The following is a 23,920-nucleotide window of genomic DNA, read 5'->3' on the forward strand; positions in this document are numbered from 1 at the left end:
ATCCTTGTTCCTGGCTGCAGTAGTGTTATGCGTACCGTGATACACGGTTGTCATAAACCGTCCACATAAACCCTGTGATATTCCTCAGTGTGTGTGGTGGCTTAATATGGACATTAATGTGTTCATCTGGGCGTGGGAGAGTCGATTTATCGGTTGGAAATGGAGGACGAGTTATGTAATTGGTGCTGCCGGTGCGCGGTAAAAACACACAGCAGCCCTGGTTTGTTGGCTTTTGGCTTCTAGAGTCTTTTTATTGTATTATTTTGGTGTATTAAAATACACCAAAAGGTGGGAGTCATGTGGAATAAATGCCCGTTACATAAAACATCGAGGTCAGGATAGCATAGTGATGGTTCGGGGGTTTGACTCCCAGCAGAAAGGTTCAGGATTTAAACCCCTTAGTTTGCAGTCTGTGTGTGTATCATTTTGGAAGATGCCCTAACCCCTATTTCAAAGACTAAATAGTTAATATACCAAAACACACCCAAGTGCAGAGTAGAGTAGAAAGAATCTTTGCCTATTGTAATAGAAAAGACATGACTAGAATATTAATTGCCGCACATTGTGGCTGTCGCTCGTTCCACTGGGGACGATCAAAGTAATGAAATCATTGACATTAAGTCCGCTCACATCCCATAATTCTCCACAGGGACAGATGACCAGACAGCAAGTGGTCCCATCATAGACACGTGACCGCGAACCACTACAAAACATACATTGCACGTTCCTGTGACATGTGCAATCACCATGTTAATGTTGACATGACAAACACTAGCCTTTGCATCGGTGCAGAAAAGGATATGGAAAATAAATTATGTTATTTACAATTCCTGTGTGTTCAGGTTATCTCGGTAACTGCATGGTAAATTGAATGCATGTGATTTGTTTGCCAACGGAATGTATTCGGTATTTTGTTTCTGTGTTGGCCTAGTAACCGACTAGGGAGTGTAATCGATTACTGCCATGCAGCATAGCGATAAAACAAGTAAATAACGGCAATATAAATGCCAAACATGCCATAAGAGAAAGAGCAAAAGCAACTATTCATTCCCACGTATTGCTACGCAAAAGCTCATAGTGAAATCTTTATAGTCAGAATGACTTGAATAAAGAGCACTGCTAATGAATGCCATAGTAATATCACATGGAGTGAGGGGAGAAGAGAAGGGAGAAATGGAGAGAGAAAAGCAGTTGGGACACATTTCTAGGCAGGAACGAAATTGCAAACATTAAAGACAGCTTGTGCTCTATCCCCTTGAGGAATGAAGACACCAGCGAGATTATAACTCGCACCATCGTGATGGGGAAAAACCAAAACTCTCTGTCCCTCCCTCACTCACTCCCACTTTCCCTCCCTCCTTCCCTCCCGAAGAAGTGACAGGTTCACAGCTGATCACAGCGTGGGCTGAGAAGAACGCATAACAACCAAGTGACAGTTAGCGATCGCCACCGTGTCAATTATCAGCACAGTTTGTCCCAACTCAGAGACCAGAGAACTGCAGTCTTTAGTGTTAAAACCCTCCAGCCCCTTGATTGCAGCTTGTGTTTAAAGGGTTGAATTATACTTCTGTGTCGAATAGCAATGCCATACCTGCCATACCTCTGTTCCATGCATATGAAACTTCATATGCATGGTTATAGGTCACAAGTTTCGTGCAATGGCTTTCGTCCAGGTTTCGTTCTATGGCATTCATTAGTAAAGGTTTGGCGAATAGTCTTGCCATACCTATACCGTGGGTCTCTAAGTCATCTGCATGGTTACAGGTTACAGGTGTCATGCCCCTCTCCAATAACCGACAGGATGATGGACAGCCCTCCACATCTTGGCTGCTAAGGTATCCACTTCAGTTAATCATGGCCTTTGCACTCATGTTCATCTGCCCGACACAGCGTCTCCACATTCTAATCACCAGCCCAACATAGTGACTTTTGGCAACTTCTTGGCAGACTGTGCTCAGAATCCCTGACCATACATCAATAAAAGCAGTGGCACAGAACCCCCCAGTGTAACGTAGCCAGCTTTCATTATTCAAAAAGAATGATTCAACCTTTAAAAACCACCAGGACCATAACACAGCGTGTGCCTCCAGCTTCACGGGACAGCTTAGCTGTACCGTTGTACGGGTGACTCACAGCTTCCCGCCGTCCCCTGGTTGCCACAGCAACCAGGAGAGAAGGCGCGAACTCAGTGCAAAGACAGAGAGCGAGAGGGACAGAGAGAGAGAGAGACAGCGAGAGGGAGCGATCGGGTTATTACCCTAAAACAGAAATTGTACCAAAGAACACAATACACACTTCCAACCTTCGAAACCCACCACGTCTCAGTCCAATGCATTTCTAGAAACGATGAATCAAGGACACACCACAGCCACCCTCTGAAAAACAAGCGCCCAGCTTCAGAGTCAAACTCCCTCGGCACGAGGGTACCGCATCGAGCAACGCAGCAGACAACAAAACTAACCGACCGCACGATGAGGGAGAGGGGTGGTGAGAGAGTGAATGTCTGAGAGGGATGGAGAGTGGCTAATGCAGAGAAAGTGATAGAGTAACAGGGATAGAGTGATGGCGAGACAAAAGTAAAGCGGTTTCTCACCAGGTGAAGCATGTCATAGATGGAGTCTGAGGAGCGCTTGCTGTGTCTGCTCCTCTTCAGGGCGGACATGGCCACACAAAGGTTGAGGGAGAGAGAGAGAGAGAGAGCGAGAGCGAGAGAAAGTGAGAGAGAGAGAGCGAGGGCGAGAGAGAGCGGGGGGCTTCAGTACTGAAGCGAGTGAGCAACTCCTCCTCCTCCTCCTCCTCTGTCTAACGTGTCCCTCGGGTGGGACAGGAGGTGCAGTAAGCAGCCAGGATGAAGTACCAGCGCCGAGTGAAACCGCCTGCTCCTCCTCTGCCTCCTCCTCAGCACTTACAGCCTTGCTACACCGCCCCCCCCCCCCCCCCCCCCCCCCCGCGCTCCATCTCGCTCCCCTCTCACTCCTCTGTAGTTGGCTGCCCATACCGTGCCCTTGCCCTCTCTATTCACTCTCTCTCTCTCTCTCTCTCTCTCCCACTCCCTCCCTCCTTAAAAATCTTGTGTAATACCCGGCAGCCCATGGTCTCTCTAATTTTTTACCCCACTCTCTTTCTCACCCTCTCACTCTTTAAATATAGCTCTGCCTGTCCGCGGCTCCTCTCCATCTATCGCGCATTCTCTTTATATCACTCTCACTGTCCCTGGCTCAACCCCCACCCCCACATATTCACCCCTGTACGTCTCCCGCCCTCGGTTAATAAATGTCCACCCACTCCCTCGTTTAAGAAATTAATCTTCCCTCTTCATAAAAGGTTCTTTCCATCTCTTTCGGTTTCTCTCCGTCTCTGTGTGAGTGTGTGTGTCTGTGTGTTTATTTAAAGGATCCCCATTAGCTGAAGCCATGGCAATCAGCTAATCTTCCTGGGGTCCACAACTGTCATACTGCACACGCATAACACACTTCATGTGAGTTCTGGTCAACTATTGCAGCCTTGTGAAAGAGCCATGACAATCCATTATTGTTATGTGTAGGAGTGGAGGGCTGGGGAGGGAGGAGAGGGTTGGAGTGAGGAGGCAGGAGAGTGTGGGGGCGAGGAGGGATGAGGAGGGTGGAGAGTGTCTGAGTGAGGAGGCAGGAGAGTGTGGGGGCGAGGAGGGATGAGGGATGGGGAGGGTATAGAGTGTGGGGGCGAGGAAGGGGGAGAGTGGGGGGCGAGGAGGGTGTGGGGATGGGGAGGGTGTAGAGTGTGGGGGCGAGGAAGGGGGAGAGTGTGGGGGCGAGGAAGGGAGAGGAGAGGAGGGATGGGGAGGGTGTAGAGTGTGGGAGTGAGGAAGGGGGAAAGTGGGGGAGCGAGGAGGGAGGAGAAGAGGGAACAAAGTGTGGTGGTGAGGAGGGAGGAGGGAAATGGTGAGGAGGGAGGAGAGTGTTGGGGAAGGGTGAGAAGGGAGGAGGAGAGGGGTGAGGTGGGAGGATATTGCGGGGGTGAGGTGGGAGCAGAGGGGGGAGGAAGGGAGGGGTAGCGAGTGAGGAGAGGGGGGCCCTAGTTGGAGGAGCGTGGGGTGAGGAGGGGGATGGATGGAGTAGGGCGTGGAAGGGGGGGGCTCCAGCAGAGCACCAGGATCTCCTCCTCAAGGTTGTGGTGGAGGAGGAGAGGGTGGGCTAGCTGCAGCAGAATACAAATGCAGATTTGCCAGGAGGAGCAGAGGAGAGATGTGGGCTGCGAGCAGACAGCTGGCTCTCCATATCTGGGCCAGGACGCACATCCCCATCAGTCCGTTGTCTTGAAACACCCCCAATACGAAGGCAGGAAAACACAGCCCCACAACTACACTACATCGTGAAAAAGCCCAACGGGAACACAGCAACTTGAACACCACAAAGTGGACATAACAATGTTGTTAATGCAAGAGGAGGAGGATGTAAATTTCTAAAAATATAAAGCTCTTTTCCATACAGCGGATAAATATAGTCTGAGCGAGCTGAGAGGTGGGCGTCGGGATCCATAGGGACTGCTGAACATAAACACCGGCCACACAGTGTTCAAATGTTTGTAGGAGGAGAAGAATAAGGAGGGAGGAGGAGGGGAATGAGGAGGAGAATGAGGAGGAGAAGAAGAATGAGGAGGAGGAGAAGAATGAGGAGAAGAATGAGGAGAAGAATGAGGAGGAGGAGAAGAATGAGGATGAGTAGAAGAATGAGGATGAGTAGAAGAATGAGGAGGAGAAGAATGAGGAGAAGAATGAGGTTGAGGAGAACAATGAGGATGAGGAGAAGAATGAGGGGGGGAAGAATGAAGGGGAGGAGGAGGAGAGCATGGAGTGCATCTCTCGAGTTCTCGACGGCCGTTACATTTAGCTTCCTGCTCTGCATTCTGCCATCAGACGTACCAAGAAAACCGGAGGTGTAGGCAGCGTTCAAACAGCATTCAGTTGAATACAATTAAACCAAAAAGCAACACACCAAAGCCCGCACTGAGCACCTCCAAGGATACACGCTGGAGAAAGCTGAATAATCAACCCAGCATTAAAAACACCTCCATGCCAAAACCTGCTGATCAACGCTGGCCACATTAGAAAACTGTTAGTCCAACCTTTCAGATGAAAACACTCTCATCTGCTCTTTGATCAAGCACATCAACGGTTTCCGATGCAACATGAATGCAATATGTAGATGGATGTTTGTACGCTGTTTTAATGTCATTCGCACAGCGGAAAGTGCTCTCACGGAGAGAAATGATGTTGAGAATGTTGACAATAACAAAAAGGTGGCATAGTTATATGCATTGCCTGACAATATCTGACTCACACCAAATTATGACCCAGCAATTTTTCAGAATCCATACAAATCAAGCCCTAACAGTCTAATCGCAGAAGTGGACGTGAAGTCTGTCCCCAAGAGAGAGCAGATTCTCTCCATTATCTGGTGCCTCCATTGATCCCCATCAGCTAATAAAGAAGGTTGTTTTGGTTCCAATTCAGATGAGCCTGGCCAACCTAATGAAGTCATTAGAATGCAGGCCTAATCAGAGATCCACCTCGGAGTGTTTCACATCGGAGCAAACCATTTGTCTTGTCTCCATATTAATCTGTTTGTTCCACGGCTTGTTTGAAATGCACAGACTCTCTCACCCACTTGTGCATTAGCATAAAGTAGGCCAGTGGAAGACAAAAAGAAACAGGATTGAAAGAAGGAAATTAAAGCTATGAAAAACGAACTCCTCCACATCAACGTGCTAATTGCAATTCATTCATTAAAATGGTTGAAAGATTGAGTGTAAACAAGATGCTAATGCATTTCAGCTTAAACTGGCTTGTTGGCTTGAGCAGTAAAAATCTACGTACATACTCACTAAACAACCATGCACAGAACACCTACTACAACAACAACAACGTCAGGTGTACATTAGGCAGTGGAAATCCACACAGCTGATTGTATTGAAGACACAAGGAGGACTTTTCCCACATGCAAAATGGGCAAAGTAGTCTGCAGTTTAGGGAGTTTGATTCCCCGCCAAATGTTCTGGGTACAATACCCAATGTTCACAGCCAAACCTGGGATAGGCAGTTTAGATTAACCCTACCTGCTCATTAATGATGGATAATAAAATGTGAACTGGGTTTGAAATAAGCTATAAAAGGACTGACCAAAACATGCTGTTATTCAGACTTATTTTTGATTCTTTAGTTAACATCCATTTATAGTTGCCTTTTGTAGTAGTTTATTTTGTGCTTTTTTATAATTGCTCAAATAACAAATCCTTGATTGTGTAAGTAAAAAAAAAAGCTCTTATTCCGTTTCTGAATGTCCCTTAAAAATCCACTGGGCAAGTCACTTTGGATAAAAGTAACTTCTGAAACGATAGTAAAACCTAAACATAGCAAACCCACGGTGCAGATAGCGTCCTTACCTTTCTGTATTGGTCCGTGTCGCTGTAGATGTGGAGGTCTTCGTCCAAGCTGTCTCCTGAGCTCTCCAGGTAGAGCCCGACCCCGTCGTCCAGGATCTCCTCTGTTGGGGCAACATAATAATGAGACACCTCCACCATTGTTCACCTTCTACCCACATACCCCTCAAAATACGTTTATCTCCACACCTCCAACCATGTCCACTTCCACCCATGTTCACCTCAAATACCACACTCTCACCCATGCTCCCCGCATTCACTTTTTTTATTACATTACCGTTACTATAAAAACGGATTCCTACGGTTACTCTGCACTCTCTCCGGTTGTTTTCAACTGATTCCTAAAGCTACTCTACACTCTCGTCAGTTGTTTTAAACTGATTCTCATGGCTACTCTGCACTCCCTCCAGTGGTAATAAACTGATTCCTAAGTGCTACTCTGAAGTCTCTCCAGTTGTTTTAAACTGATTCCTAAGGCTACTCTGAACTCTCTCCAGTCGTTATAAACCAATTCCTATGGCTGCTCTGCACTCTCTCATGTTGTTATCAACTGATTTCTAAGTGTTACTCTGAACTCTCTCCAGGTGTTTTCAACTGATTCCTATTTCTACTCAGCATTCTCTTGAACTAGGCAGTGCATCACTTGTGCGTTGGAGTACCTACTCCAATTGTGCTTGTATTGCTTTCATTGTTCTCAGCCAAATTGTCATGAAGTCCCTTTGGGTAAAAGAATCATCAAAATGTAAACGTTGGGATGACCCCTGACCTTGGCTCTGGGAGAAGATGTCGGTGTAGAGGTCGTCCTCTGCGTCGGAGCGCCGGGGAGGGAGGTAGCAGAGCTGCCGGCGGTCGGTGGCGGGCAGCGTGTTTACCGTCAGACTCAGGGACGCCTGGGTGAACGCCGCCTTCATGTCCGAGAAGTTGAGGCTGTGGGAGTCCTTCCCGTTCAGCTGCAGGATCTCATCTCCAGCGTTCAGACCTGTGAGGAGAAGGGTTGATCGTAATGCATTGAGCAGTGCTAGCGGGTTGAGTCAGAGTGGAGGAAAAGCGCGGGGTGAAGATGGATCAGGTCTAGTACGTGTGGGGGACAGTTTGTTTTGACTCATGACACACATCCAATCTTTAAAGCGAAACTGTAGCCTATTCATGTGGGGTCTGTCTATTATTCACCTACCATATGTTGTATCTGAAATGATTAGGGTTTTTGCAGTAGAACGGCAATTTAAGTACCGTATTAATTTTCTTTTTTTTGGGGTCCATAAAATACCCTAACCCGGCAGGGTCTTTTTATAGAATTGAAATAGAAGAATTCTTGAAAATTATGAGCTTTTGTTCGTTGGCTCTACTCAAGCTTTTCTTAAAGTCTGATAGTACTTCGTTGGCATTGTGATTTGGCTTACAAATTAAAAGCAACGTTTTTAATCATCGGTACAATTAGTCAAACGAGGATATTAAAATGTTCTAAAGCGCCTCCATAATCAAACTCAGTCTTTCATCCGTAATCACCAAGATCATAATCCTAATGTGCAATCTCACCATCAGGTGATGTGAAGTTATAATTTTCAATCAGTCCTAAACATCTCGGGTGTACAGGTTTTAATCTCCTCTCTTCTCTACACCGGTCTCCATGTCAGGATGGACAGGCTGACCGGTCATGAAGAGGTCATGATGAAACGCTGATATTGTGAGGTGAGGATGAAAAAGATGAAGGTAACAAACCTTTTGCGAAGGCGAGACCCCCGGCTTTCACGTCTGTGATGTAGAGCTGCTGGACCCCGTCCTCCTCCACCACAGAGATGGAGAAACCTGGGGGGGAGATGGTAAAGGGAGAAAGAGAAACTTTATTATTGTCATTAGTATTCATGCATGTATTGTAATGTTCAAAATTGAAATACACAGGCGAGGAGTAATGCATATTTTATCCATGTCCTTCTAATGAAGCCCAAATATTTGAAGGAGAAAGCGAGACAGACACAGAGAGAGAGGGACACGGAGGGGGAGCAAGAAACACACAGACTGACAGAGGGACATGGAGGGAGAGAGAGAGAGAGAGAGAGAGAGAGAGAGAGAGAGAGAGAGAGAGAGAGAGAGAGAGAGAGAGAGAGAGAGAGAGAGAGAGAGAGAGAGAGAGAGAGAGAGAGAGAGAGAGAGAGAGAGAGAGAGATGGAGTTAGAGAAAGAGAGAGAGAGAGAGAGAGAAATGGAGTTAGAGAAAGAGAGCTAGAACAAGTGCGAGAGGAAGGGACAGAACACACACAGAGAACGAAGGAACAGACAGATGGAGATAAAAAAAAAACAGAAACACAGAGAGCAAACACAGAGAGGGAGGAAGAGAGCAAGAAGGATAGAGCAGGGAGATAGAGACATGTGAGAGCGAGACAGAGCCATGATGAACAATGAGTTATATCAAACTAGTCACAGCATAGAACAGAAATACTAAGGACAACGAGCCCAGGATAAAACAGGCCACAGGTCATCGCTTAATGCTGAAACAGCATGATAATCAATACATTAGCAGGACACACCAGGCTTCATCACAACAGCAGGCCTTACCATAGCCAATCATGCAGGACTCATCGCGGTCAAAGCGGATGACCTTGGTTATCTTGGAGCAGATCTCGATTTCCTTGTAAAGCTGTGAAGGAAGGTACCAAAATAAAATCGTTATATAAATGTGCTTCCACTGGAGAGTGGTGGGAAGTTAGTGGGCAGGTTTCCGACGGCAGTGAGATTAATCTATTTCGCTCTCTAACAGCTGAACCTACAGCGCGGGCACGCTCTCCAAGCAGGGTAGAGAGCCTAATGTGTCTGAGGTAATGAGGGAGAATAATCCACAAGACATGACAAGTGTATTAGTTTCCCACAACAACCGGCACTGCAATATGGAGCGCTAGTGGGTTGAGCCACAGAACCACCCAGACAGACAGACAGACAGACAGACAGACAGACATACGGACAGAAGGACAGCCCTTGAATGTTATCCAGGTTCAAAAGAGGATGAAATTCATGTTCAAATACATAGATACGTGTCTATGTACTGTATGTTTAAATGAGCAGGGATGTGTCTATGCATATTTGGGAGAGTGAGTGATTGAGAGTGAGCATGAGAGAGTGAGAGTGAGAGAGATATCAAAGAGTCTTACCAGATCACATACATCCTCCTCTGGTTTGGGGATGTAGAATTGCACTTGGTTTTCAATGAGGAACTTAAGTCTTAAGTAGTGTTTGGTGGAGTCCAACTGGTGAGCCTAGGGACATAAAGACAACCAATTAAAACATTTTAAGAGTGTTTCTGGATATCAACACCTTTCATCCTTTACACATCGCAAACATCTTTGGGTTCCGTTGGGGCGTTTTGCTGGCGACCAAGTAGATGTCTATGCTGCACTTAAGAAAGGTTGTCGCACTACGAGAAACCGCTAACGAAGCGTTGTTAAGGTCAGGGAGATTTATGGTCATATTCCGACCCGTTTTCAAAAGTACTGTCTTTAAAATGTTTTTTTTTTTTTATTATCATTATTTTTTATGGCGGCAGTTTTAACAGCTATTGTCGGTTGCGACGAGAGAGAGGGGACGCCTGCCCAAACACAATGTCACGCTCTGTCAGGCCATCTGCTAGGCGCATTAAAAGCCTTTAAATCACAGCTACAGTCTGCAGCCTTCTGACCCCAGACCCAACACCCTCAGGTGGGTGTGGACAAGACTCGCACCGGACTCAACAAGTACAAATGACTCTACGAAAGCTCTTCACCCTTTGGTTTCTACATTAGAAACTGCTCAGGTAACATGCCATCTTCAAGAAGGCATGAAGTTTGAAAGTGTTAAAGTTTGTTACATTTGGTGGACACTTTCTTCCAGAGTACTTAGCAATATGATGAGTGCATACATGCAGTTCCCCAGTGTAATTTGCATATAAGCACAAACACACAACCACATACACACACTATATTAAAAGCCGTGGGCCTCTTGAAACGCACCATATAAATGCAAATCATTATTATTGTTTAAGACAATAGCCAGTCTTCCATATTAAAAACGGGCTATAGCGGGAGGTAATGTGAGATCCTTCATGACTTATTCATATCAATGAGCTGCGGTACCTTGCAGATGGCTTCCAGGGCGCAGAGGGCCGACTCCCCCGGCTGGATGGTGGTGAGGACTGGCTGGTCGTTGGGCAGACACACCCAGGAGGGGGTGAGGTGGTCAGGGACCCAGATCTCCCCGTCGGTGCTGGGTCGTGGGAGGCTCCTAACACCACCCTCCTCGCTCCTCTGTTGAGCAGACCCAAAGATATTCCACAAAACAATCCCACTACTCGGGTCGACTCGACACTTGACACTCACAATATTTGAACGGCACATGTTTAGGAATACTATCACTACAATGATAAGTCGTATACTCCTGCTAGTTGGGTTTATTAGGCAGGATATGCTCCCTGTTTGTAGGAAACCAATCGATTTTTTGGATCACATCCCCCAGATCCCCGTAGATTATTAGTTTGATAAAACAAAAAAACGAAGTTTAGTAATGTGCAACGCACTATAAAAAGCCTTCCAGAAAAGTGTCAGCAACAGTGGCCTCCCCGCTGTGTCTCACACAGGAAGGATCTCTGGGTCTTTAACGGGTTGAGCGGGCGCCAGAACATAAAGCTGGGACGGTTCCAGCTCTGAGAGGGGGGCAGGTGACCTACTGCCACACCCAGCTGCCTGCTTACCCGCCCGCCTGCCTGCATGGCTACTGGCTACTGGCCGGTGGCAGACACCCAGGCCTGTTGCCCGACACCACCCCCTTACCGTGGATTCCTTGGCAGGATCCGAGTACACTCCGTCCCCAGGCTTCCTCACCACCTCCTGGCCGTCGGCGAAAACCTGAAGAGCAGGAGAGAGAGCGCTTTAAAATAGAGACGATGAAACCGACAAGAGACATTCTTAGATCTTACACTCCGTCGCTTAGCAGACGCCTTCCCTCTAGAGGCTTACAAGTGAGTCTAACAACAATCAGGGCATGTGATCAAAATTGGAGAAGCTGCAAGAATATGTCTTTTACTGCACAACGTAAAAGTTGAATAAATAATTAAATTTCCTACCAGTATTCATACATGAGCAGGATGCCCATACCTGCTCATTATTACCGTTATCTAATTAAGAAGTAAAATCGCAGTTGTATGCTTTGGATTTAGATGATGAGTCATGCACATGTAAACCTAATTTTACCCAAGCTAAACACACATTCACGCCATGACCCCATCAGCCCTGCAGGGGGAGACAACGAGCCCAACTGGAGTTGTGAAAGGACTTTAAATAGCTCTTCTGACCTCTGGCCACTCAAGTGCTTTATAATCAGTGCCTCACATTCATACCAATTAATACACCTATTCATACACCCATTACTACATCCATTCATGCTCCGTCGACAGGGTAAAGTATGCAAGGGAACAGCCAGCTCATCCGGAGTAGGGGTGGGTTAGTGGTCTTGCTCATGGACACCTAAACCCTGAGCCAGGAGAGGCCAGGAATCTAACCAGCATCCTTCCTGTTGACTGACATCCAGCACAATCTCCTGATTTACAATGTAAATCGAACAAGCATGGCCGACTACCCAGATAAGCTGAGCTAAATACTGGGCCTACTGCCAGACCTATGGCCTACAAGGTAGGCCATCTATATGCAGATGCATTTGTCACCTGTTTTTCAGAAACAGGGGCGAGGTACTAGTGTGCTCTACTAGGTGGGAGCTGACCTGGTCGATGCTGGGGTGGGCCTTAGTCTTCTTCTTGGAGGTGGTGTCCAGACCCCAAAGAGAGGAGAAGCGACTCTTCCGTTTGCTGGTTGAGCGCGACGCGGCCTGGGCCCGCCTCCGCACGCCACACTCACTTCGGGCCGCCACCTGGGAGACAGTGGGGAAAGGGCTCAGTCAATCTGGCAAACTTCATTTATACGGCACTGCGAAAAACTCCAGTACCGTGCTGCACAAGAGAAACAGCAGATGGAATGCAATTTGTTTGTAAAAGCAATTTAAAAAATGGATAATATTTGAGGTAGATTTAAACACAGAAGGATTGCACACTGCTGGCAAGCTTGAGGAACACTGAACTATTTTTTTTTTCAGATTTTAGGAAGATTGTGAAGCCTCCAGTTTGTCTTCATCCAGAAAATTGACAGTACATTCAACGTGTGAAAGCCAAGCTTTCGAACCGATTTGACAGAAATAAGATATTGACTGTGAATAGTGAAGATATTGAATCGTCTACATAGTGGAGGTCTTCATTTGGGCTTGCTTTATAGCAAACTACAGTCAATGTAAACTATATTATAAGAGGACCAAAAAACTCTTATTTTCAGTCAGTGAACCAAAATAAAACAAAACAAACTCATATTGCTTAATTACATCAAACATTTTATACAATAATAATTAGCAGATTCTGTTTCTGAATAAACCAATGTCTTGCATGAAGAGGATACTGAGGGAAAGGAGAAGACTGAGAGTATACACGGCGACAGAGAGGGACAGATCTGATGTATTTTCCCTCCTCTTCTGTAGCGTGTTCTGCCTTGCCATCTTGGCGTTCATTCCTCCAATGAGGGAGCAGAGTTCATAGTGCTGCGCAGTGAACACTGTGTAGGTGTCGAGAGGAGAAGAAGCAAAGTGTTCAGCCCACACCGCGATACGAACAAGAAATATAAATCAAACAAGCCATTCTCCTCGTCCAGAACCGCCCACGCTAGCCATGTTCAGCCACTTTAATCTCCAAACATCGGCACACACCTCAGCGCTAGCGAGGGAGCTAACCACACAAAGCTAACAATGCAACACAACACAGGAGGTGACGACCACTTTGGGGCCAAGCTGTAAGACAGGGGGGAAAATACTTATTCAATTTGCTTTCTGGCTTGTGAAATCGCTCACCCAGCCAGGAGAGATCTTGAGGAAGATGTTGGAAGCAAGACTAAATGTAACACTGAAGCTGCAGTTTGAGAGGGTCGAGTTCTACCACGAATCATTTGGGTTCAGCAAGTAAAGAAATAAAGTACAGTAAAGAAATAAATCAATCTCTGACCTTAAACTATATAACATCAATCAACTCTATTCAATTCCAATTGCGAAGACGAAAACTTTGTAAAATGAATCATAACGCATGCCTTCTTGTATTACTTCTCTTGCAATATATAATCTATTTTAAATCATGTATCTTATTATATCTTCCTTCTTTTATTTTATTCTTCACCAGTTTTATTTTGACCGTTTAATGCCTGGCACAACATACAGTCCAATGATCACATAACAAGACTATGGAGAGATCTTCCATAATGACTACTGCTTTAATGCGCATCTGACGAATAAACCTGGAACTAAAAACCAGAACGGAAGTGATGGTCAACGTGTGTCCACCCTTTACTGCGGTACCGTTAAATACATATGCAACAAATGAACACTTTCCTTTTAGGGCGCCAATAAATGTTATTTCATCCAAAGCAGGAACCCACGTTACCACATCGCATCACTACTAAATCAAACTCAACCAGCACATAGCAAGACAGCAGCGAGGGAGAACCAGTGGCGGGAGGAGAGAGAGGATGGTAGATGGTACTCACCAGCACGTGGAAGGAGGACACAGAGAAGATGCCCAGGCGTCCCATGGCCAGCTTGGTGGGCCGGGAGGCGAAGGCCAGCAGCCTCTTGGGGTTGGGAAGCTCCCCTCCCTGCAGGCTGGACAGGTAGCAGCGGTAGCGGAACAGGTCCATATGGAACTGCTCCAGGTTCTGCTCCCACAGGAAGATCTGCCGGGAAGAGGGAGCGAAAAGAGAGGAGGTCATCACTCTGGCAGGAGACAGACGGCAGGAAGGATGTAGGAAGTTATGTTAACAACTTTAAGTTCTTCCTTTCCAACAGAAGAAGATCAAACAGTAAACAAGATAAGCGCAGGCTGATACTTGACCCCAAAGCACGAAACCCACAGAGAGCGAATGTCGGTTTGTATTTGTAGCGCGACCAAAAAAAAGAAATAGAATCATGTTCAGAAGGTTAAAGAGAAGGTGGACCTTCTTTCCTTCTCCAAACGGCCCAATTAAGTTGGGTAAGATGGAGGCTTCCCTTCTCCACCACACGCTCAGCACCACAGCCAGCCAGGGCTGTCCGTGTTGTCTAATGGACGGGGTGAGAGCTAAATTATTCCACCACCAGCCCCTCTCGCCCCACTCAGTGTTTTGGAGGAGGTCCCTGAGAGTGAGACAAGGGACCGGGGTGGCTGGAAGGTGCTGCAATCGCTGTCAAGGAGCCCAGAGGAGCGTGAATTCCTCTGGCAGCCGGGGGCCTGGTGTGCTGCTGGAAGGGGACTGTGGGACCGGGCCCATTCAGCCAGGAACAATGAGGAACTTGACACTGCCAGGAGACCGGCCGCTACAAGCAGGCGCTACCTAACCCGGGGGGACAAAGGCCGGTTGAACCCTGCTTTTCTGTAAACAGACCCATTCAGGCCAATTGGAGATATTTTGGCTATGAATTGGAAGTTTGGCATGCAACTTGGTGGACTGTTTTGACAGCCGAGGGCCGCACAAAGCCTGACGAACCTAGCGACGAACCGGCCGTGCCAAAATCACGGCCATCTTTAGGGGATTTTACTGGCTGTCTGATAGGCAAACTTTAAAGTCGCTCTCGTTTTGAGAGCCTTAGCCTTTTGTGCTCTGTGCAGCTCAAAACCAAACTTATAATCGTCGTCTTCTAAATGGCTGAGCACCGTCTGTCGCTCTGGCCCCGAGAACCATGTAGACCCAGGTGTTCATGTGCTTAACCCTGCGTCATCTTTAGCGCTACACAATGCTACCTTTGTTTGTAGAATGTGTTTAGGGGCAGCTTAGTCTGGTGGTTAGGGTGTTTGTGGACCCCCAGCCTTAATGTTGATTGGTTTGAACACCATGTAAGCAGCCTACCTATAGGCAACCTTTAGCAAAATGTCTAACCCCTGCCTGCCGCTGAAAGCAGGTCAACATGGGACAGGTCAAATTAACATGTTGACAGAGATTGTGTATAATTGTACGTTTTACAATTATACACTTGCTTTATGTTTACATTTCTGTTTGCAATCCGGCCACCATTGGAGATGACGTTCTCCCTAAATGTGTCTCTGAGACCTAAATAAAGAATAAATTAAGAAAAATAAAGTATAACAAAAATTGAAAGTTTGCTGAATTGCTAAATAGTTAATAGTGTATCCTCGAAGAGACGTTGGAAGAGATTTTGTCCAAACTCCCACCTGCTCCAGGATGGTCTTCCTTTTCTTGGTGTCGCTGACGGCCGACAGCTGCATGTCGCCCATCTTCTTCATCTTCTCGTCCATGTCCATCTTCTGCTCCAGCTTCTTGGTCTCGGCGCGCAGAAGACGCACCGTGTCCTCGCGGTGGTGTTGCCGGGCAACGGCGGCGGCGCAGGCCGAGTGGATCGCCGTGATCCAGTTCTCCAGCTCCGTCTGGCTGGACGTCTGGAGGGTTAAAGAGGAGGTATGGTTAAGGAAGGACACGCAAAGAATGGGAAGAAAACACAATTCAGGGAAACGATAGCTATATACACAAAGCTATATACACAAGCTATATACACAAAACTAGCGAACCACTAGGTTAAACAGTGGTGTTGGTGGAGGGTGAGGGAGTGATGGAGGTCAAGACAGGACGAGGAATGCGGGAACAGCCAGTTAAAAGGTTCACCATGCAGAAACAGCAGCTTTTCCATTTCATTAGACTTTCTTGTGGTCAATTATTCAGTTGCTTGGGCATAAATAGACTCACCCTTCTTGAAAGTTATAGTGACTTTCAATTTAACAAATTCAAATACATGTTTTGACGGAACAATTTTATATTCGTTAGCAGGTATTAATGGCCATATCAACTGCGAACAGCATAATTGATACCCTCTATATACAGAATGAGTCTTGGAAATAATATGTAAACTCAGACTGCAAATATAACAATCTAACCTCCAAAATAAAAGTCAAAGTCAAAATAGGGCAGAGTATATGTTTTCATCTTTTCATATTTTGTATTTCAGCACCTAAGCAAATCCCTTGTGTATGCAAAAGGATATTTGGAAATACAACTCAAGATTCTCTGGGGTTAGGTCCGGGAATAAGGTTCTTTATAGTCAACGACATTGACTAACTTCCCAGTTCCTACACGCCTGTACCTGGAAGAGGAAGGCGTCTCCCAGGGAGTTGCTAAGGCAGAACACAAAGTCCTTCTTAGGGTGTTCGGGGACGGCCTGCACAATGCTGTTCTCCGCCCAGATGGCGTGCTTCGGGGCACTGTTGTGGTCGATTCCCGAGCGACCGTCCGTCTCATAGAAGAACAGAGTGCATCCTGGGAAAACAAAACAAAATCGATGAGAAACAGGATTTGATGTAGAAGAACGAGATAGAGAAATATATATATATTACATATCCATCTGCCTGTTTTGATTTAAATGACTCAATTCTGCTCTCCAGTGGCTGGTCTTAAGAACTGCAGCTCCACTGCAGCCCCCCTAAGCCTTTATGAGGCCGGTTTACTGACCGGAATTGTTCATGTTGTTGATGAATGGTTCGGGTGGTCCGGTTATTATGGTAATATTATTGAATGTTATGTTATGGTTAAGTTATGATGGTAATGTTAACATGGTCCGTTACTATGGTGACATTAATATAGTCTGTTGTCATTGTAATGTTATGATAGCGTTATGATTTTTATAGTATGTGGCAAGACATTCGAGGCAGACACAGTTTATCTTCCACTTGTTATCATGGTATATATGGTATCACGTTGTAAAGTAAATGTTATGGTATGATAGTGTCATGATGTTTTAGTATTGTTGTGTCCACACCTTTGAGGCAGACCAAGTATCTCCTTGTAATAAGGTTAGTGATACAAAGTGTTATCATGGTCATGTTATCATGTTACAGCATGGTCATGTCCACAACTTTGAGGAGGACCAAGTAGCCCTTCCTCAAATAACAGGAGTTAACACTAACTTTGTAACACTAACCTAATTACAAGTAGCTTCTTGTAATTAGGTTAGTGTTACAAAGTGTTATCACGGTCACGTTATCATGTTAAAGCATGGTCATGTCCCCACCTTTGAGGCAGACCCAGTTTATCTTCCACTTGTTATCATGGTAACGTTATAAAGTAAATGTTATAGTGTGATAGTTATGTTATAGCGCGGTCATGCCCTCACCTTTGAGGCAGACCCAGTAGCTCTTCCACTTGCGCCGGGTGGCCGACTCCACCTTCTTGTTCTTCTTGTGCACCAGGAAGTTCTTGACGGCGAGGCGGCCGGCCTTGCGCACGGTGCCCTGGGCGACCGTGAGCAGCGGGTCCGACTGGTAGGCCGAGCTGGCCACGCTGTGCTCGTCGCCGCTGAGCGCCGAGCCCGCCTCCTCCTCCGTCTGGCACGAGCTCATCTCCAGCTCCTGCCGGAAGTTCTCGTACACGCCCTGTTGCGCGCCGCCCCCGCCCCCTCCGGCGCTGCTGCTGCCGCTGTCGCTGCCGGCGAAGGCGCTGCGGCCGCCGGCCGAGCCCAGCGAGAAGGAGGCCGACATGGTCTTGTAGCGCCGCGACTGGTGCTCCGTCTCCGCCGCCGTCACCGCGTCGATGCCGCTGTCGTCGTACTCGCTGCCGTCGCCCGCCGTCACATCCTGCCGCCACAGGAAGGAAGACAAAAACCACGAGACAGGTGAGATCAAACTCGTGCAAAGATAAGATCCCTCCCTTTTTTGTAGCCGTTTCCCATTCGGATTGTTCTCAGCTTCACCTCACCTCACCTCGTTTGGAAGCGGTAAAAGGACTCCACGTACATGTAAACAACACAAAACAGCTAGAGTCTAGAGTTCCCTCAAGCAGGACTCTCCCCTCCCAGGAGAGGGGAGCCAGCCCAGCCTCTGAGGACAGGCAGCACGGCACCGGACCCGGTAGGCAGACATGCTCTGAACCCCCGTGGCGACGACAGTAGAGCAGACGCAGCAGCAGCAGCGCCAGAGGCCTGTGTAATCCGGAGACGCTGGCTGGGACTGGGGATTTAAAAGGCCAGGTTCCGCTGCCGCGCCGGAGAGAGACCTCCGCGGGGTCGGCCCTGGACTCCACAACACACCCAGGGGCTCCCAGGGACATGAAGGGGAGACTTCATCAAACCCGCCAGAGTCATGTGACAAAATTATGCGCTCCAGAAGTCCATTCATGTGTACGGACGGAGCGCCGACAACAACGTTTCTCCCCCTTTTCTTTTTAACTGTCTCACTCTTCTCCAGGCCTCCACTCCTCATTACCATAACAAAAGGTTGAGGCATTTCAAACAGGGGAGTGACTTTAAAACCAACCCCCCCTCTCTACTCCCCTGTGTCCGCACTACCTCCTCCCTCCCCTGCCCTGCCCTGCCCTCCCTACCCCCTTTTTCCAGTCTCCCCTCTGTCTCTCTCCTCCCCTACCACACCTCCTCCCCTACCCCCTGTCCTCTCCCCACACACACACACACACACACACACACACACACACACACCCCCCACCCCCCACCCCTCCCCCCTCTGGCAGCAGCAGCCATGTTTCCCCTCCTCTCCATAATCTGTTTATGGAGGTTATTATCTCGCCTGTGAATGCGGCAGCAGCAGAGAAACAGGGCAGAGCAGTGACAATACGACAGGGGAGCGACAGGACGGAGAAAATAGCTGTCTTCAGAGATAGCAGTGTGTTCAAGAGGAAGACTGGCTGCACTGGGATGCTTTGTGCATCCGGGACCAACAGTCGTATCTCTTAGCCAATAGGAATCAGCACTCACTCATAAGAGTGGTCTGACAACAATAATCAAAATTTCAATTTAAAAGTGACCTTCTCAGAACCAAGGACAATGTTCATGTGGCGTCACAGAGTAAAAGATAAACACAATCAACATTCCATATCCAATTATAAGGGGGACGTGAAGGTCAACAATAATATCCTGTGGATATCCTGCTAACTGGAAGTGAATCTACATACATAAACATGCTCAAGCTAATGCTTACCGTCCCCGACAGACCCTAGCTGCCCTTTCTGTTACATTTATAAAAATATTTATATATACGGAACCGGAGTTGCTTTACCGTACGTTCCTATAACAGAGTTTCCTTGAACGAGGCCTATCGTTTGTGTTACCAAGACATCTATATACTGTTCCTGTAACGGATTTTATGTAGCTTAAACAAGTATTGTGATGTTCTTACTTCTTAACCAGTAATACCAAACAAATAACTCCCCGTGAGTTTCTTATTCCTATGTGCATGCTGCAATTTTTCCTGTTGTTTTTTTTGAAGTAGCACTGTTCCTTTTTTTGTAGCTACTCCAATTTTGATCGTTCTCAGATTCACTTGCAAGTCTCTTTGGAGAAAAGCTTCTGCTTAATGACACATTCATTCAAATTGATTGCTGATACAAACCTACCTGACCTAACCCTACCTAGAAGGGTATATCCATAAAATATATAAATTTGTATCGAATTTATAAATCTAATTTATTTTCTCATTAATTGCCCACTGTCCGCCTCCTCCCTCTCCTGCTCAAGCCCCAACCTGCAGCGTGACACGCCCCTCGATGGGTCTCAGGTGTGTCCCTCACCTGGATGGTCTGCGCCCTCCTGCCGTGCATGGAGGTGTTCCTGGTGGCCTGGTTGGACCGCAGCCCCTCCGACAGGCAGTGGGACCGTCGGCACGGCAACGTGTACGCCCCGTACCCGCTCCCCCCCTCCTCCTCGGGTGTGGAAACCATCTTGTCTTCGTCGCATCCGCCGCTGCCATCCCGCGCGGTGTAGCGCCCGCGTGACGCGCGCCGTCGCACGCCGGCGCCGGTACTCTTGGGGCTGTACAGCTGGTCCAGCGAGTTGGCTCTTTCACCGCCGCCGCCATTGTCGCCGAGAGGGCTGCTCTGCGATTGGTCGTCGCAGTCGGTGTAGTCCTCCCTCTGGTTGGCCGCGTCGATGATCTCCTCGGTGCTGGTCAGGTGGTCCTGGCTGATGTCGGACAGCGACAGCTCCAGGCTGTCCTCGCGCCACATGTCCGCCGACTTGGACCTCTTCTTCTCTCTCCTACCGAGCGTGTCGCCGCCGGCGGCGGCAGTGGAGCCGTCGCTGGTCTTCTGGAGGTAGGTGCCCTCCCGTCCCCCCCGGGCGGCGGGGCCCTGCGGCGAGGGGGAGCGCGTGCCGACCAGGCGCACCGAGGGGTTGACCAGGTCGTTGTGGAAGGACACGGGCCGCAGGTTCATGGCCACGCGGTCCACCCATATGGGGCTGCCGAAGTGGGGCAGCACGTCCGTCTCGTTGAAGGGCTCCAGGCCGTTGTCGGCCAGAGACTGGGGGATGCTGGGGGTGCTGCTGGAACGCGTGCTGGTTTCTGAGTTCCGGTGCTCCATCTTCCCCGACAGGGCGTGGCGGGAGCGCCGGGACTGCTTGTTGGAGACGCGCAGGGAGCGGGACATGTGCTTGCGGGACAAGGGGCCGCGCTCGGTGCCATAAAGGGCATAGTCCCCGTTCTGGCTCTCCACGTTGCCCATGATTCAAAGTCTTTGATGGAAAGAAAGAGAAGGGACACTTTCAATCACAACTTATTTTTTGTGTATGTAATGATATTTAATCCTACATACAAATACATTTGTTATTTACTGAACTTTTTTCATGTAGACATATAAAATATATATTTATATATACGATATAATCATTTTTATACATCAATATTATATTGCGTTAGTCTTTTCCTATTTTGCACTCATTTTATTTATACACCCCATTATTATTATTATTATTTCTCCGTCTTGGAGAAAGGCGCTTTCGACTATTTCCCCCAGGGGTATATCCCAAAGCACTCTGAATTGGAATCTTAATCAGCATTCAGTCAGCATTCAACAGACAATCCCTTCAAAAGATTGAAAGCACTATGTTTACCCGTTTGATGTCACTGATGTTTGAGGCATTTTGAATGAAACTGGATCTTCAAGCAGTTGGTTCTCTGGGCAAGCCTACGGAACTCTAGGAAAAGAGAAAGAAGGAGAGAAGGATGAAGTTAAGGTTGAACAGCAGTTACATTGAAGTCACACTGAACACAATATCATGAACCAAATCTGTAATTGTGACACAAAACAAAAGGGTAGCAGTCATGAATGCCACTGGGTTATACAATTCAAATCAATCACAGACCATTACGGACACAGTCAACCACAGCTGGTCGATGGGTACATCCTGTCAACTAGAACAACAGCATGGGCTGCGATGAGATGCGCATGAGATTCAGATTGCTAGTTTGGCTCATACAGACAAAAATAAGCCCATCCACTGAGGGCAGATAAAGCAGTCAATAATAAATGCATGACCCAGGATCATTCCCAGCAACGTGCCAGAAGAGATGAGGAGGAAGGTCCCTGTGGTTCTCCTGAACGACCCCTGAGCTCTATATCCACAGCCCGCCTACACTAACCAAACGCTTTACCGCCATCCTCTGCGCGGGGCTTCTCTGCATCACATGACACTCCCCACTCCCCTCAGCAGAGAGGAGAGACGGTGTACCGTGCCCCCCTCTCAATATTCAGCGGGGAACGGCGGAGGAAGCGAGGGGAGGGCGGGAGGGCACCGGAGAGGACTGTGTGACAGAAACTACAGTGACAAGAGGACTTGAAGCATGAGTGAGCACCAGCTATGCAGAGCAGAGGAAAACATCACAGGGTCCCACGCAGGGGACCGCTGCTGTTGTTGTCCGCAAGGGGAAGACAGACAGACCCCGTGCACCAGCCCTGGGGCTCCGGAAACCAGGGGCCAACACACGGGTTGATTGAGGCCCTCAGGACCAAAGAGACCCACAATTATTAGTTACTACTTATTAGTTATTACGGTCCAATTGACTTCGATCGCATGCAGGGCTGTCTGCCAACTGTCATGGTGAGCGAGTGCGTTATTCCCGGCGGGGGCTCCCCCAGTGGCCCTAGGGATTGGGGTTGGTCTGTTAGTGTTGCATAATCAGTTAATGTACATGCTGTTCCCAGGATTCTTCTCTTGCATCTGTGGTTCAACATTGCAGCATTTGGCGTTAATCTTTACCATGAAACATTGTGGAACACACAGAAGGGATGGACGGTGGGTTCGATAACGACGGCTAGGATGGCTCAATTTGGGAATTCAGTTAGAAATGGTTTAGGTAAGAGATAGTGAAGCTTAGCTATTATGTGGTTATGTTTGGGTATCAGGTCAGAGGCCCTTAATTTAAGGTATAATGTTGAGATTGTTAAGAAATGTATTGGGTGTGTTGTGGTTGAGGACAGGACTAAACACCTCAGGTGAATAAGTTCCAATAATAAGGGGGTACTCCCTGGAGTGGCCCCCCTGGGGTGTGGAGTGGGGGATATGTCTGACATATGGGCCGGTAAGGACTGGATGTACCAACCCTAGGGCTGGTGGAGCCTGGAGGTGCTGGTAAGTGGGCTAGAGGTTTGGGTTGGTTTACAACCGGAAGATTCAGCCCACAGCTGTGTTGTTGTAGACGTCCCTTTGGGTCAACAGCCCTGGGGGGGGTGGTGTGTGTGTGTGTGTGTGTGTGTGTGTGTGTGTGTGTGTGTGTGTGTGTGTGTGTGTGTGTGTGTGTGTGTGTGTGTGTGTGTGTGTGTGTGTGTGTGTGTGTGTGTGTGTGTGTGTGTGTGACCCGGCCCACTGTGGCGTGTGCTGCAGCGTACTGCGAGGAGGGGCGTTGCGTAAACTGGACTTGACCCCGTTTTCCTGTCTGGTGCGCTTGCTTTGCATCTCTCCTCCCCCCCCCCCCCCCCCCCACACACACACACACACACACACTTTCTACCTCCCGCTCCTTTCCCCGCTCCTCCATTCAACCATTACTGCGTCGTCTCTCCCTCCCTCTCACCACATCTCTCCTCCATCCCCATCTCTCCATCTTTATCACAATCCCTCTTTCCCCTTAAAGTCCTTCTGCTTCATGTGTTGCCAGCTCTATGCTTCACTGCGTCTCCCTCCCTCTCTCACTCACACTTACCATCCTCCTCCCTCTCTTCCTCTTCATCTTGTTTTGTTTCTCTCTCTCTCTCTCTCTCTCTCTCTCTCTCTCTCTCCTCCCCCCCCCCCCCCAGGTACTGCACAGCACAGCATAATCTCAGTGACGTCCGAGTTTGGTAGGGTCCCACACCCACCCACTCACCACCACCACCACCCACCAACACTGCAGACTCACACTGTCTCCATCCATCCTCCGTTAGGCAAACAGAGAGATGGAGAGAGACTCGGGGAGATGGAGGGAGACGAAGAGATGGAGAGAGAGGAGGGAGATGGAGTGAGAGAGAGGGAGGGAGAGGGGGGAATGGAGGGAGATGGAGTGAGGTAGAGGAAGAGTCAGGACAGATGCCAACAGGAGGGGGAAGCCGCAGTGATGCTGATGCATTGTAACAACCTCAAGAGTGGAACTCCTATGAGGGACACTCACAGAAGCGCTAACCGCGTGCTAACAGCAGCAGGCTTACACAAGGCTGAGC

At 48.1% G+C, this 23,920-nt stretch overlaps 1 protein-coding gene across 2 annotated transcripts in view; it reads right to left on the reverse strand.

Annotated features, from left to right (window-relative positions):
- LOC307072576 (rho guanine nucleotide exchange factor TIAM1-like) overlaps positions 1–23,920 on the reverse strand; it is a 52,864-nt gene that overhangs the window by 9,101 nt on the left and 19,843 nt on the right. For both annotated transcript variants that reach the window (XM_079731922.1, XM_079731921.1), the window contains exons 2-15: positions 21,339–21,422; positions 20,021–20,960; positions 17,616–18,075; positions 16,590–16,762; positions 15,667–15,891; positions 14,009–14,194; positions 12,156–12,302; positions 11,210–11,284; positions 10,517–10,687; positions 9,560–9,664; positions 8,970–9,051; positions 8,137–8,223; positions 7,184–7,396; positions 6,421–6,521 (exon numbers count right to left, since the gene is read on the reverse strand). In XM_079731922.1, the coding sequence (XP_079588048.1) occupies positions 6,421–6,521; positions 7,184–7,396; positions 8,137–8,223; positions 8,970–9,051; positions 9,560–9,664; positions 10,517–10,687; positions 11,210–11,284; positions 12,156–12,302; positions 14,009–14,194; positions 15,667–15,891; positions 16,590–16,762; positions 17,616–18,075; positions 20,021–20,950 (2,955 nt within the window). In that variant the 5' untranslated portion in view covers positions 20,951–20,960; positions 21,339–21,422. The remainder of the gene's footprint in view (positions 1–6,420; positions 6,522–7,183; positions 7,397–8,136; positions 8,224–8,969; positions 9,052–9,559; positions 9,665–10,516; positions 10,688–11,209; positions 11,285–12,155; positions 12,303–14,008; positions 14,195–15,666; positions 15,892–16,589; positions 16,763–17,615; positions 18,076–20,020; positions 20,961–21,338; positions 21,423–23,920) is intronic.

This window comes from Pollachius pollachius (assembly GCF_949987615.1).
Source record: "Pollachius pollachius genome assembly, chromosome: 3".
Lineage (NCBI taxonomy): Eukaryota > Metazoa > Chordata > Actinopteri > Gadiformes > Gadidae > Pollachius > Pollachius pollachius.